Source organism: Chinchilla lanigera, unplaced genomic scaffold (genome assembly GCF_000276665.1).
Source record: "Chinchilla lanigera isolate Chin_1 unplaced genomic scaffold, ChiLan1.0 scaffold00129, whole genome shotgun sequence".
NCBI lineage: Eukaryota > Metazoa > Chordata > Mammalia > Rodentia > Chinchillidae > Chinchilla > Chinchilla lanigera.
This window is the reverse complement of record NW_004955530.1, coordinates 72,803-84,403: the sequence shown is the minus strand read 5'-3', so window position 1 is coordinate 84,403 and position 11,601 is coordinate 72,803. Positions and strand designations below refer to the sequence as shown.

The window sequence follows — 11,601 nt, the reverse complement described above, 5'->3', positions numbered from 1 at the left end:
TCTCTTTACCATTAACAGAGAGGTAAGAAATAGGGGGTGCATATGGGCCTTTATATGCTGCAGCTGTTTGACCACTTCAAAAAGCTGTGCTCCCCCTCCCGTTCCTTACTATTAAAAGATCCTTGCCCACCTTTATACAGTGAGATGGGACTTGCAGGCAAATGAGAACCTACATCTCCAGAGCTAACTGAACAAAAACTTTTCCTCAAAGTATGTGGGCTTTTTGTTTGGTCAGCAGCAAGCAAGGGAACTGGAATGGCCATTAAAAACACAACCACTTAACCAAAAACCCACAAAAGATACTACAAGGGCTATGAGGTTTTAATTTAGTGTTACTGCTATATGCCTGTATCAAGACTGCTAAAAGTAATGATAGTTGTATATTACTTTCTCAGCAGATCATCTGTCATAATCTGGGTTGGGGATGAGTGAAGCCAATGTAGTATTTACGAGTTTCGTGACTAAATAAAAACCAACTCTTGTGGTGACAAGACATTTGCTTTGTCTAACAAAAAACCCAAAACCCAAGAACTGTCTTCACACCAAACTCATGAAGATTGTGGTAACCTGAAACCTCAGGGTTCCTGAATGTGTACCTTTGAAGGAGTACTTCAACCTGTTTAATCCGCTGTGTTGAAGAGCTGGACCTGAGATATGTCCTAAATTGAATGTGACAACCTTGAGATGGTCCCTTACACTCAACAAAGTTTCCCTAAGCTTATAGTAGGTCACACTATAATATAGGTATTGCGGTAAGGGGAATGTATGGGAAACTAACCTTTGTTACTTGCCATAAATGTCACTTCTGATGCCAGTTCAACCCTACAGGAACCAGACTGACATTTCCCCTTTCCCCCCAAAGCCTCTAGTGAACATGCTTTTGTTTGCCAGCGCCAACTGAATTGTCTCATGCTGTAAACAGCATACGTAAGATGCTTTTTTCCTTAGCAGAAAAAAGTGTTTTATTGTTTTTTGAAGCAGGGTCTTGGTATCTGTCCCTGACTGGGCTCAAATGATCTTCGTGCCTCGGCTTCCCAAGTAGTTGGGATTACAAGCATGTATCACCGCTGCTGGTGAAAAAAAACTGTCTAGAAGTCAGAACTAAAGCCAGTTTTAGGAAGCCAGTTTTTTATTTTTTAAAGCTGACACGTTTCTAGCGGGTGCCAATGGTCACCTGCCACACTCGCACCAGGTTATCAGTGTAGCCAGCAAACAGAGTCTGTAAAGGAGAAACAACAATGATAGATCAGGCTCAGCCAATGGATTCTACAGTCCCAAGATGGCCTTTCCTTTTGAAAAGCCCCCTCCCTTCACCACCAGATTGCAGAAGCTGACTACATTCTCCTGGCAGAACAACAAACTGGTGATAAGGACTCAGATGAAAGTATCCACTACCACTACCCTCTAGATCAGTCTTCTAATGCAAAAGACACACTTGGCATTCACTGGCACTGCTGGTCAACCTGGCTAACTTCCTGTCATTTTCATGTTTAAGACACTAGTCTTACGCTTGATTAGACAGCAGCAGAAAAAAAGGGGAGACAAATCACAAGTAGTTAACTGAGGACAGATTTACTTACCTGGCCATCAGCAGACCAGGCTAGAGAGGTGCACTGGGGGGGCTCTGCCTTGCTGCTGGTACTGATAACTTCTTGTTTCAGTTCATCTACGATGATCTTGCCCTCCAAGTCCTGTAAACAGGTGAAAACCAGAATAACAACAGCCTTAACCCTCACAATACTGACATTTTTGGGAGTACATGGCAATGCCTAGCAGTATCTAGCTGGTAGCTGGCAGAAAAATTGTTAAATATGCTAAAATGCACATGAGAGGCACCCATGACAAAAAATTATCTAGACCAACACGGCAGTTATACCTAGGTTGAGCAACGATTACACTAAATGTGGCCATCCATTTTAACAGGGAGTATCTCCAACTGCTGCAAAATTTCTAATACTGGGCTGGGGATTTAGCTCAGTGGCAAAAGCGCCTGCCTGGCAAGCGCAAGGTCGTGAGTTCGGTTCCTGGTACCGGAGAAAAAAACCAAAAAAAAAAAAAAAAAAAATTTCTAATACTAGGAAATTTCAACCTTCTTGGGCCTCCATTAAGAATATAAAGGTCAGAAAGCTTGATTCTAGGTCCAATGGCACGTACAGTCATCACAATATTGCTGAAGCCCTGGTGGTGGTGGTTACAACACAGCCAGGTATTGAATCTATAATATAGCTCACTCACCCAGATCTTGATGCTGGGGCCGGTGGCAGCACAGAGCCAATAGCGATTAGGGCTGAAGCACAAAGCATTGATGATGTCCCCTCCATCTAATGTATAAAGATGCTTGCCTTCATTGAGATCCCACAGCATGGCCTGGCCATCCTGGGTAGAGAGGAAAAGATGAGTTAGTAGTGCATATAACTTCTTCCAAATATGAGTCCCACGCATCTGGAAAGTATATGAAAATTCTTGTTTTTCCCACAGTACTCTGGCTTCCTAAAAGCTAAATGACTCAAAGCACCAGTAATTCTCTAATTTATTTCTTCAATGCATTATACCTCACTACCTGTATCAAGAACTTCTTAACAACTTACAATAACTCACTCTAAATTGTGAAAACATAGGCTTACCTATTTGCTTCAAGGAAACTACATAGAAAACTGCATCAAGAACATACTTTTGGACACCTTGGCTAATTTTAATGTGTCACTTTATGTCAAAGACACAACCTATAGTATTCTATAATACTATTCCATTGAGCCAGAGGATTGCTAGCCCCCAAATACCTTGCCTCCAGAAGCACACAAGGATCCGTCTGGAGAAACTGTCACAGTGTTCAGATAGCCAGTATGGCCAATGTGGTTGGTTTTCAGCTTACAGTTTGCCAAATTCCATACCTACAAAGACAGGCATTGAAAAATTAAAACAATCTAGCCCTGTATTGGCCAGGGTGAGGAGGGTCCAAGTTCAACAAAAAGGGCATGCCTTATTTAAAGCACTCCTGATTATGATAGCCAACTATGATTCTATCAAAAATAAACAGAAGTTTACAGAAATTATCTTGATCATTCAGTATCAACCAAGATTAAAACAGGTTAACAAGAATTGTGAGATGATTTATGAGAAGCGCCGATTAGCTACTTCAGACCAAACATCAAAAATTAATAATGACCTGCCAGGTGTGGTGCTACACACTTGTAATCTCAGCACTTGGGAGCCTGAAGCAGGAGGATCACTCAAGTTTAAGGATAGCCTAGGCTATACAATGAGTTCAAGGAAGTCTGAACTATAGTGAAATACTGTCTCAAAAAACCAAAAAATACCCCCCTAATGACATGTATTGAAAAAATACCAGGAGGTGGAAAAATAAACTGAGATAACCTACAAAAGTTGAAGTGTAGGCCTACCCAGGAGGCAATGGTACCACTTTGTAGCTGGTACAGGCACCGTACCCTGGCTTGAAGCTCACCTTGACCAGCTTGTCCCAGCCACAGGAGACGATGATAGGGTTGCTGCTATTGGGTGAGAAACGGACACAAGATACCCACTCCGAGTGACTCTCATCCTAGAGAATGAAAAGAAAACAGTCCTATCCCACGATGCTAGATTCCCTACCCCTACCCCTACTCCCAGGATGGATGGATGAATAACACTGCATTCATATTCTCAGAACCCAAACTTTAAAAACCCAAATTAGATTCCAAGCAGCATTTAAAACAACCACGCAAAGCAAAGGTTAAAAGGGTGGGTGAGAACAGTGAACATGTGCTCTCTGCCACTGCCTTCACTTTACCTGGACAGTGTATTTGCATACACCCAGAGTATTCCATAACTTTATAGTTTTGTCTCGGGATCCAGACACAATCTGTCGGTTGTCAGAGGAGAAGGCCACACTCAGCACATCCTTGGTATGGCCTACAAATCGTCTTGTGGTGGTGCCCCTGAGCAAAAAGAACTTGGTTACTCTCTAGACGGACTTTATAAACTTTCTCCTGCCAGTCAGATCTTTACCCTGGCCTGTCCCCAACCAAGGAGCCCACTTTACTCATACAGCCATGGATGCAACTTGGATCACAGCAAGCCTTTGAGTATATACCAGAGAATCCACTCAGAATTGCAGGACATGTCCTCATTCCCCTGTGGGGATTGGCTGACAATGTCATCATCTGTCATCACCAGGATCCTCTATTACACCTGCCAAATATTCAACCACCCAGGTAAGTTTTTAAGATAAAAAATGTTCAAACTATTTCCAAGTCCTGTCAGGGCTGGCAAAAAAAATGTTCATGTAGACAAATCCTCAGCAACTCAAGAGTGCCTACCTCAAAAAAAAAAAAAAAAAAAAAAAAAAAAAAAAAGGAAAAAAGGCTAAACAACTGCCAATTGTCTTTTGTAAGTATACTCAGCTGTATCCTTTCCTAGATGGACCAGATTTCCCATAGGACACCAACCTCCCAAGGGCATCTACCCTCCCTGCCCAGTATTCTTCCCCAAGGCCCCAGAGCAGCTACTTGCGTTGTAAGATCCCAGAGGCGCAGGGTCCCATCCCAGGAACCAGAGAGGGCAAACTGGCCATCTGAGGAGATGACGACATCACTAACGAAGTGGGAGTGACCCCTCAGAGCGCGCTGAGGGATACCATAATTGGTTTCATCCCTGGTCAGCTTCCACATGATGATAGTCTTGTCTAAAAGTTGGAGGTAAAATGAAACAAGGAAAACTGGTAAGGAATCCTACATCTAGTCTCAAGGTCACAAATGGGTTAACAAAATGAAAATTAAGATCACTTAAATCAGGAGGTAACTCTAGGCTATGTGAGCAGTTATTATGTAGGGGTAACTATTTCAGAACAGAAGTAAGTATATCTTAAGGGTACCATTAGACTTTGTAGTCCAGGCCGGCCTTGAGCTCGCTGTGATCCTCCCACGTGTTGGGGTTACAGGCCTACATTACCACACCCAGCTCCACTAGACTTCAAATCAGAGATTATGGATATTCCTGAGTCACATTAATTAAACTTTTTTTTTTTTTTTTGGTCTTTTTGAGACAGGGTCTCCCTATGTAGTTCAGGCTGGTCTTGAGCTCACTTCATAGCCCAGGCTGGTCTCGAACTCTCAAGGATCCTCCTGCCTCACCCTCCCGAGTGCTGGGATTACAGGCGTGCGCCACCACGCCCGGCTAACTCAACGTTTCTCTGTACCTTCTCTTAAATCTAATGGTGAACCAAGAAACTTGGGTATGAAACGAGCATCTGGAAGCCTCTTAACCTAAATGAGGGCAAACAGAAGACATAAAGAAGCCTCAATAGGCTTCAGGAATTCATCCACTTTCCCGAGCCGAGAGCCGGGCGGCAGCTCAGAAACAGCCTCTGGATTTCAGCACAAGGACTCAGATGGCATGTTGGGTGTCATCACTGCTCCGCCCGTCCTGTAGGCCTCTGGACACACTTAACCACACTTGCAGAGGGTTAGGCAAGATATTTAAAAAGTACCCAACCTTGATGGCAGGCAGGAGTTGTCTCAGTGAGTTTATCTACAAAATGGTTCGCCCGGTTGAGATCTAGGTTCGTGCCCGCGCGCCAAACTCATACCCAGGGTAGTCTACTGGGCCTGCTACTCGTAAGCCACCGGCGCTACCACGAGTTACATGCAACCCCCACCCACCGAGCCGTCTCTCCCGCACGTTTAGCCCGTACCTCGAGAGGCTGACAGTATCATGTCCGGGAACTGTGGGGTGGTAGCGATCTGGGTTACCCAGCCGTTGTGACCCTTGAGGGTACCACGAAGGGTCATCTGCTCAGTCATGGTGATGGCAAGTGCGGGTATCGCTGCACCCACGAAGATGGCAATAGATGGTTCACAAAGACAAAAAGCGAGACCGATCCACCGGCCGCGCTGCCTAGAGAAAGAAAGAATAGACCATACCGGAACCGGAAATACCCGCCTCCACGAGCAAAATGGCGGCCCCCATGATTCGCCGTTCATCAAGATGGCGGGAATATATAAAACAAAAAAGGCAACGTGAAATCGTAAAATAAGGTCTCTTCCGTCACACAAAACTGTTTTTCAGAGCTGTAAAAATTCATTCTGAAAATATCCCTATAGAGTGTTTAAAAGTTTCTTCAGGAGAGCGATGGAAAAGCGAAAGAGGGGTACTGTACGGTACATACACATGAGTATCGCTTTGCGGCTTTTGCGCCCCTACATGGCTTAACGGGAAAGCCGGGAATTGTACGGCACATACCCATAAGGATCGCTTTGCGGCTTTTGCGCCACTACGTGGCTTAACGTGTAGTCGCCCTTCCCTTTGATTTTTAGGAACGCAACGTGGACGAGTTTTTGCGTTGCAGTCACCTGTCTACCGGTGTTAGGCAGTTTGAAAAATGTGCTTTTAAGCTATTTTTAATAAATTTTAAAAACGTGCTCAGGTGAATTATCAAACTCAACAGATTTCTATGCACAGAGGCGGCTCTTAGTAGCTCTGATGGCGTTGGTATAGGTATTCCCTGTGTGGAAGGGTTTAGATATGGGAGGATTTAGGACCGCAGGTTGTAGAGAAGGAAAACACTGGATATCCTCCAAATTTTGCTGTGCGTTGCTAGACGGCCTACCTGCTCCTGTTTAGGCCAGAGCGTGGATAGATGTTTCAGAATTTAAAAGGCCTGGAGAGAAAGCAATTTATGCTGCTTGGTACTGGTCAAAAGTCCTGTTATGTGCCTGGCCACCCCACAGAGAAGCCTGCGGGGCTGGAGTCCCTGCGCTGCAAAGGAGGCTGGACAAGTAAGTAGTGGAACACAGATGCCTGGCTGCCTGTGGGCTTTCTGCCTAACCAAGCTAGCTGAAACATGTAATGCGGCCCCCAAAAATATATAATTTGTGAGATTGTGCTGGCAGCAGGTGCCCCGCTCCCCAATTGGAATTGGACTGAGGACCTCATAAAAGTCGTGCAGATTTGGTTACAACCCCCAGCCATTTTTAAATTTTGAGACAGGGTCTTTGCTCAGTAACTTAGGCCAGCCTCAAACTTGGGATGGACATGCCTCAGCCTCTCAAGTAGCTGGTATTATAGATTTGAGCCACAACATCCGATCCCCTCTCATTTCTTTATTGCTGTTCTCTGATTGAACCCAGAGTCTTTATACTGAGTTACATTCCCAATCTTTTCTATGTTTTGAGAAAGGGTCTCGCTTTATAATTCAGGCTAGCTTTGAACTCACTATTAGCCCAGGTTGTCCTCAAACTCCCTGTGATCCTCATGCATCAGCCTCTGGAGTGCTGGGATTATAGACGTGCCACCATGCCTGACCCCCCAAAATTTTTTTTCTTAAAGAAGGGTGCAGATCAGGATAATGACCACTAAGATTTATGCAAAATAAAGGGAGTGATTAATATATTTACTTTCGTGTATGTGACATGTGCTAGCCCTAGTTTTTCATCTGTAAATGATATTGGGAATAATATTAATACCCACATTACATGGTGGAGTGTGGAGTAGAAAGAGTAAATGGGTAAGGTATCCAGATGAACAATGCTTAGCAGTACTAGGCTGTTTTAGGTCTTTAAAATACAACTGTGAACAAAAGAAGAAACAGATGAGGGTCATTTTGGGTTTTTAATATTTGTTTGTTGTTGTCTTTTGCAGTCTATGTCCTATGGGAAGGAAAGGAGGATAAAATTAATTAGGAAGTTTGGAGTTGACACAGGCAAGCTGGGTGTGGTGGCTCTGCCTGTAACTGTGACATTCTGGGAGGCTGAGGCAGGAGGATCAAAAGTTGGAGCCCAGCCTGGCCAACCTTGTGAGACCCTGTCTCAAAATAAAAGGTAGGGGTCTGGGGATGTAGCTCAGTGTGAAGGCTCTGGGTTTAATCACCAGTACAAAAGCAAACAAACAAAAACCACAATAACAGCAACAACAAAAATCAGGCAGATGTGAGAACAGATTTTGTAGGTGTATGGGAGAATACTCTTCTAGTGCAAAGAGCTGGTGTATGGGAGGATTGAGCAGTGAGATGGAGATAGAGGTTCCCAGATTTAGGACTTGGCAGTGGATACTGGAAGGCTTATACAAAACATGGTATAAATACACAGGGCACCGACAAACAGGCTGCAAACTATGGCTACCCCAGTGAGCTGAGAAGGCCAGGATATGTTTCTTAAGACTGCTTGTTTTCCAGTTGGTCTGCAAAGGCCCCTGCCTTTCTTGAAATCCCCTGTACTATGGATTGAACTCAGAGCCTTCATACCGAGCTACATTCCTACCTTTTTGTACTTTGAGACAGAGTCTCCTTAAGTTGCTAAATTACCCAGGCTGAGTTCAAATTTATGATCCTCCTGCCTCAGCCTCCTGGAGCTCTAGGCATGTAACACCATACCATCTTCTTCCTACAAGTCTCTTTTGAGATCCATAGGTGCTGCTCTAGCTACTTCCTTCACAGGCTGGTGACTGTGCTCCTGGTGCCCTAGGCCTGTACATCACCTGGGTTCTTGACACTTCCAACTGGCTATTCTTTTACAGCACTTAACTCTACTTCGATCTATGTGTTTTGTTTATTGGGTGGACATGGAAGTCCCATCTTCACCCACTCCATAACCATTTTGCTGCCCAGACCCTGGTCACACTAGTACCTCCTTGGGCTCCAATGGAGAGGGAAACTACTACTGCTGCATCCTGGTGTGAACTAAGCGATTCACCATGCAAGAGACTGCTGTACAGAGGGAGGACTTCCAACTAGCCCTCAGTAACACATGGTTCCTCCCTCTCTGTAATCAGCTCTGTAACATCATCACATTGTTTTCTCCTCTGTGGACCCTTAATTTGCTCATTTTCTTAAACTCTGCTTAGAGAGTCTCTTGCTGTTGGGACCCCTGAGGAACCGCCAGGAGTCTGGGTGAAAATTGAACCTCACCCCTTAGGACATTGTGCATGCTGAAGGATGGGTGCACCTCAGGTTCCCCATTGGGAAGTGGGTGGGGCCCAAGGTAAATAGTATCAGAAATCAATTGGAGGATATCTAGCTGGTGTGTGTTGGAGAATTTGCTGTCAAATTAATTGATTGCTGGTAGGGAGAAATCCTTATGTTTGGTCACCAGAGATCAGCAATGTATTCTGTATTGTTGAGTAAGAGAAGGGAAAAACATACTTCAGTTTTCCTTTATATCATAATACCATGTTAGGCAGAAATCCAAGTAAAGCAGATCCTAAGACATTGTATTGTTTTTTCCTCATGAGACTGAGTGGACTAGGCCTGGCTACCCTAGTAGATGTGCAATCAGAAGCTGGGAAAATGGGGTGGTTCAGGCAAGTGGCTCTAGGTAATGCCAGGAAAAGGCAGGTTTGTAGCTTTTTTGTTAAAAGATCAAAAGCAGCATTAGATGGTAGAGAAAGGTTTTTTCCCCATCTTTCCTGGTAGGGAGTTTCTGAAGAACAAGGTTCTAAAATGGATCCTTGAGGCCGGCTAGTGTTGTTATTATCTGTAGTGACAGGTCCCGAGAACGAGGTGCCCACAGATGAATAAGAAAAGGTAAATGATAAGAAAAACAGAAGAGGCAAAAGTCTGGGATCAGGGGGCCCACAGTGTCTGCGACTGCAGCAGCCCCGATCACCCATCTCAATCGTCTTTTAATTTTTTTTTTTTTTTTTGGCAGGAATGGGGATTGAACTCACGATGTTGCACTTGCCAGGCAGGAGCTTATGCTACTGAACTATATCCCCAGCCCTTAATTGCCTTTTATTAGAACCCAGAAGGTAACTCAAACCAACAGGAGTAATTCATTATCCCTTTCCATTTCTGCCTCTCAGCTGATGGTAACCATCCTCGGGCTAGCCTTCCACACCCCGCACCATGTGCACTCAGCATGGCTGGGATCATAAGCGGACCATCAGCAATTAGTTCATTAGCAATCACAGTCCTTCCCCAACAGGCTAGCATACCATAGAATACAAGAGCTGAAGAGGACACAGACCCTCCTTCTCCTACTTGGTTAAATAGCCTGAAACTGCTGTGTAATACTATCCTTTTCTATAGGTGGTTTGTGCGCCTAAGAAATGGCAGAGAAAATGACCTCCAGGGTTCCTCTTCTAGACCATTTTGTTGGGGCATCCCTTTCTTGGTACCAGCTGGGATTGTTAATCAAAGGACTATGACCAAGTTTGGATCCCTGACCTCAACAGGAGAAAGAAAGGTAGGAAAGATGAATCTCACCAGAGGAGGTGGTTATGTAAGGGTAAGCCTTCTTGTTTACTAAGGCTGTTTCTAATTTAAATTCCCAAGGTATCTATTTCCCCTCTTATTCTTACCACCTTCTTTTGAGATTTCCTGTAAGAAAAAAATCACTTACCTGCCTTAATACTAGGTGTGCCAACATCTCATTTTTAAAATGTCAGACATCATGTAAAATCTTACTTTACATTTATATTTCAACTGTCTGTTTTCTTTTTACAGTGCTGGGGAGCAACCCAGGGCCTTGCACATACATATTAAACAAGTGCCCTCCCTCTGAGCTACACCTGAGACCTTTTCTATTCTAAGAATTTGTTAAAATTTTTATTTTTTATTAAATACAATAGACTTCTCTGTCAGGGACCTAGCCAAGATCTCCAACTGTGTGTATGAGGAGTATGGTGAAAGGTTGAAATAAAAAAAACAGACAAATTTAGTAATGCATGACAGGGGGCCTGGGAGGTCGGTGCCTCACAATGGGCAAAGACAAAGACAATCTGAGCTCTAGCCACCATTTACTGGGTGTACACAAGAATAAGAGGGGGGTTAGGGATTTAGCTGAGCAGCACAATGCCTGCCTGGCAAGCGCAAAGTCATGAGTTCAATTCCTGGTACTGGAAAAAAAAACAAAAACAAACAAAAAAAAAAATAAGAGGAATTATTGGATGACTTAGAGGGTAGCAGTGATCTTATGTTGAGAAGGTCTTATGCTGATGAGGATTATTTGGGATGATTTAGAGGGCAGTGGTGAGCTTATGCTGATGAGGATATTTATGTTTATGAGGACAGTTGGGAGAGATGCCAGTTAAGAAAGAGTTTGTCCTTTCCCCAAGGTGAAACTATTTTTATTACTACTGGGTTCTTTTTTTTTTTTTTTTTTTGGTTTTTCTCCGGTACTGGGAACTGAACTCACGACCTTGCGCTTGCCAGGCAGGCGCTTTTTGCCACTGAGCTAAATCCCCAGCCCCTGAGCTAAATCCCCAGCCCCACTACTGGGTTCTCAAGGAACCTGCATATTTTCATCTCATGCAATCTTGTCCTGGGGCATCACAGCATCACACTGTTGAGGACTCAACTGTGACCAGAGGAACATGGAATTATGATCTGGCATACCATAGTTAGCCCACATGGCAAGGCACTAGGCCTCAGACAAGCCCTAATCACAATTAAATTAGGAAGTTATTTTCCCCCAACAATTACATAGAATGGTACTCAACAGATCCCCTTTTTGTTTTTGTAATTGCATCAGTTGAAACAATGTATAGGATCTGAAGGTTATCCTGCTGTCTCAGTCAGGGTTTACTAGAGGAACAGATATAATACAAGATAAACAAATGCACAAGGAATTACAAGTTTGGCTTACAATGGTCAGCTACAGAGTTGGATGA

The 11,601-nt window shown here is 44.0% G+C and overlaps 1 protein-coding gene and 1 long non-coding RNA gene across 2 annotated transcripts; one reads left to right on the top strand and one right to left on the bottom strand.

Annotated features, from left to right (window-relative positions):
- Window positions 1–1,106: 1,106 nt before the first annotated feature.
- Gnb2l1 (guanine nucleotide binding protein (G protein), beta polypeptide 2-like 1) lies at window positions 1,107–5,916 on the bottom strand. The gene is made up of 8 exons (XM_005410096.2): window positions 5,690–5,916; window positions 4,510–4,681; window positions 3,788–3,935; window positions 3,464–3,559; window positions 2,781–2,891; window positions 2,236–2,376; window positions 1,581–1,691; window positions 1,107–1,219 (listed from the first exon to the last, which is right to left on the bottom strand). Exons 1-8 carry the CDS (start codon window positions 5,796–5,798, stop codon window positions 1,154–1,156), a joined length of 954 nt encoding a protein of 317 aa, XP_005410153.1. The 5' UTR covers window positions 5,799–5,916; the 3' UTR covers window positions 1,107–1,153.
- A 341-nt stretch (window positions 5,917–6,257) lies between these two features.
- On the top strand, window positions 6,258–11,061 carry LOC102030662. The gene is made up of 3 exons (XR_264701.2): window positions 6,258–6,773; window positions 10,019–10,175; window positions 10,436–11,061. It is a non-coding gene; the product is annotated as an uncharacterized LOC102030662 (long non-coding RNA).
- Window positions 11,062–11,601: the final 540 nt, after the last annotated feature.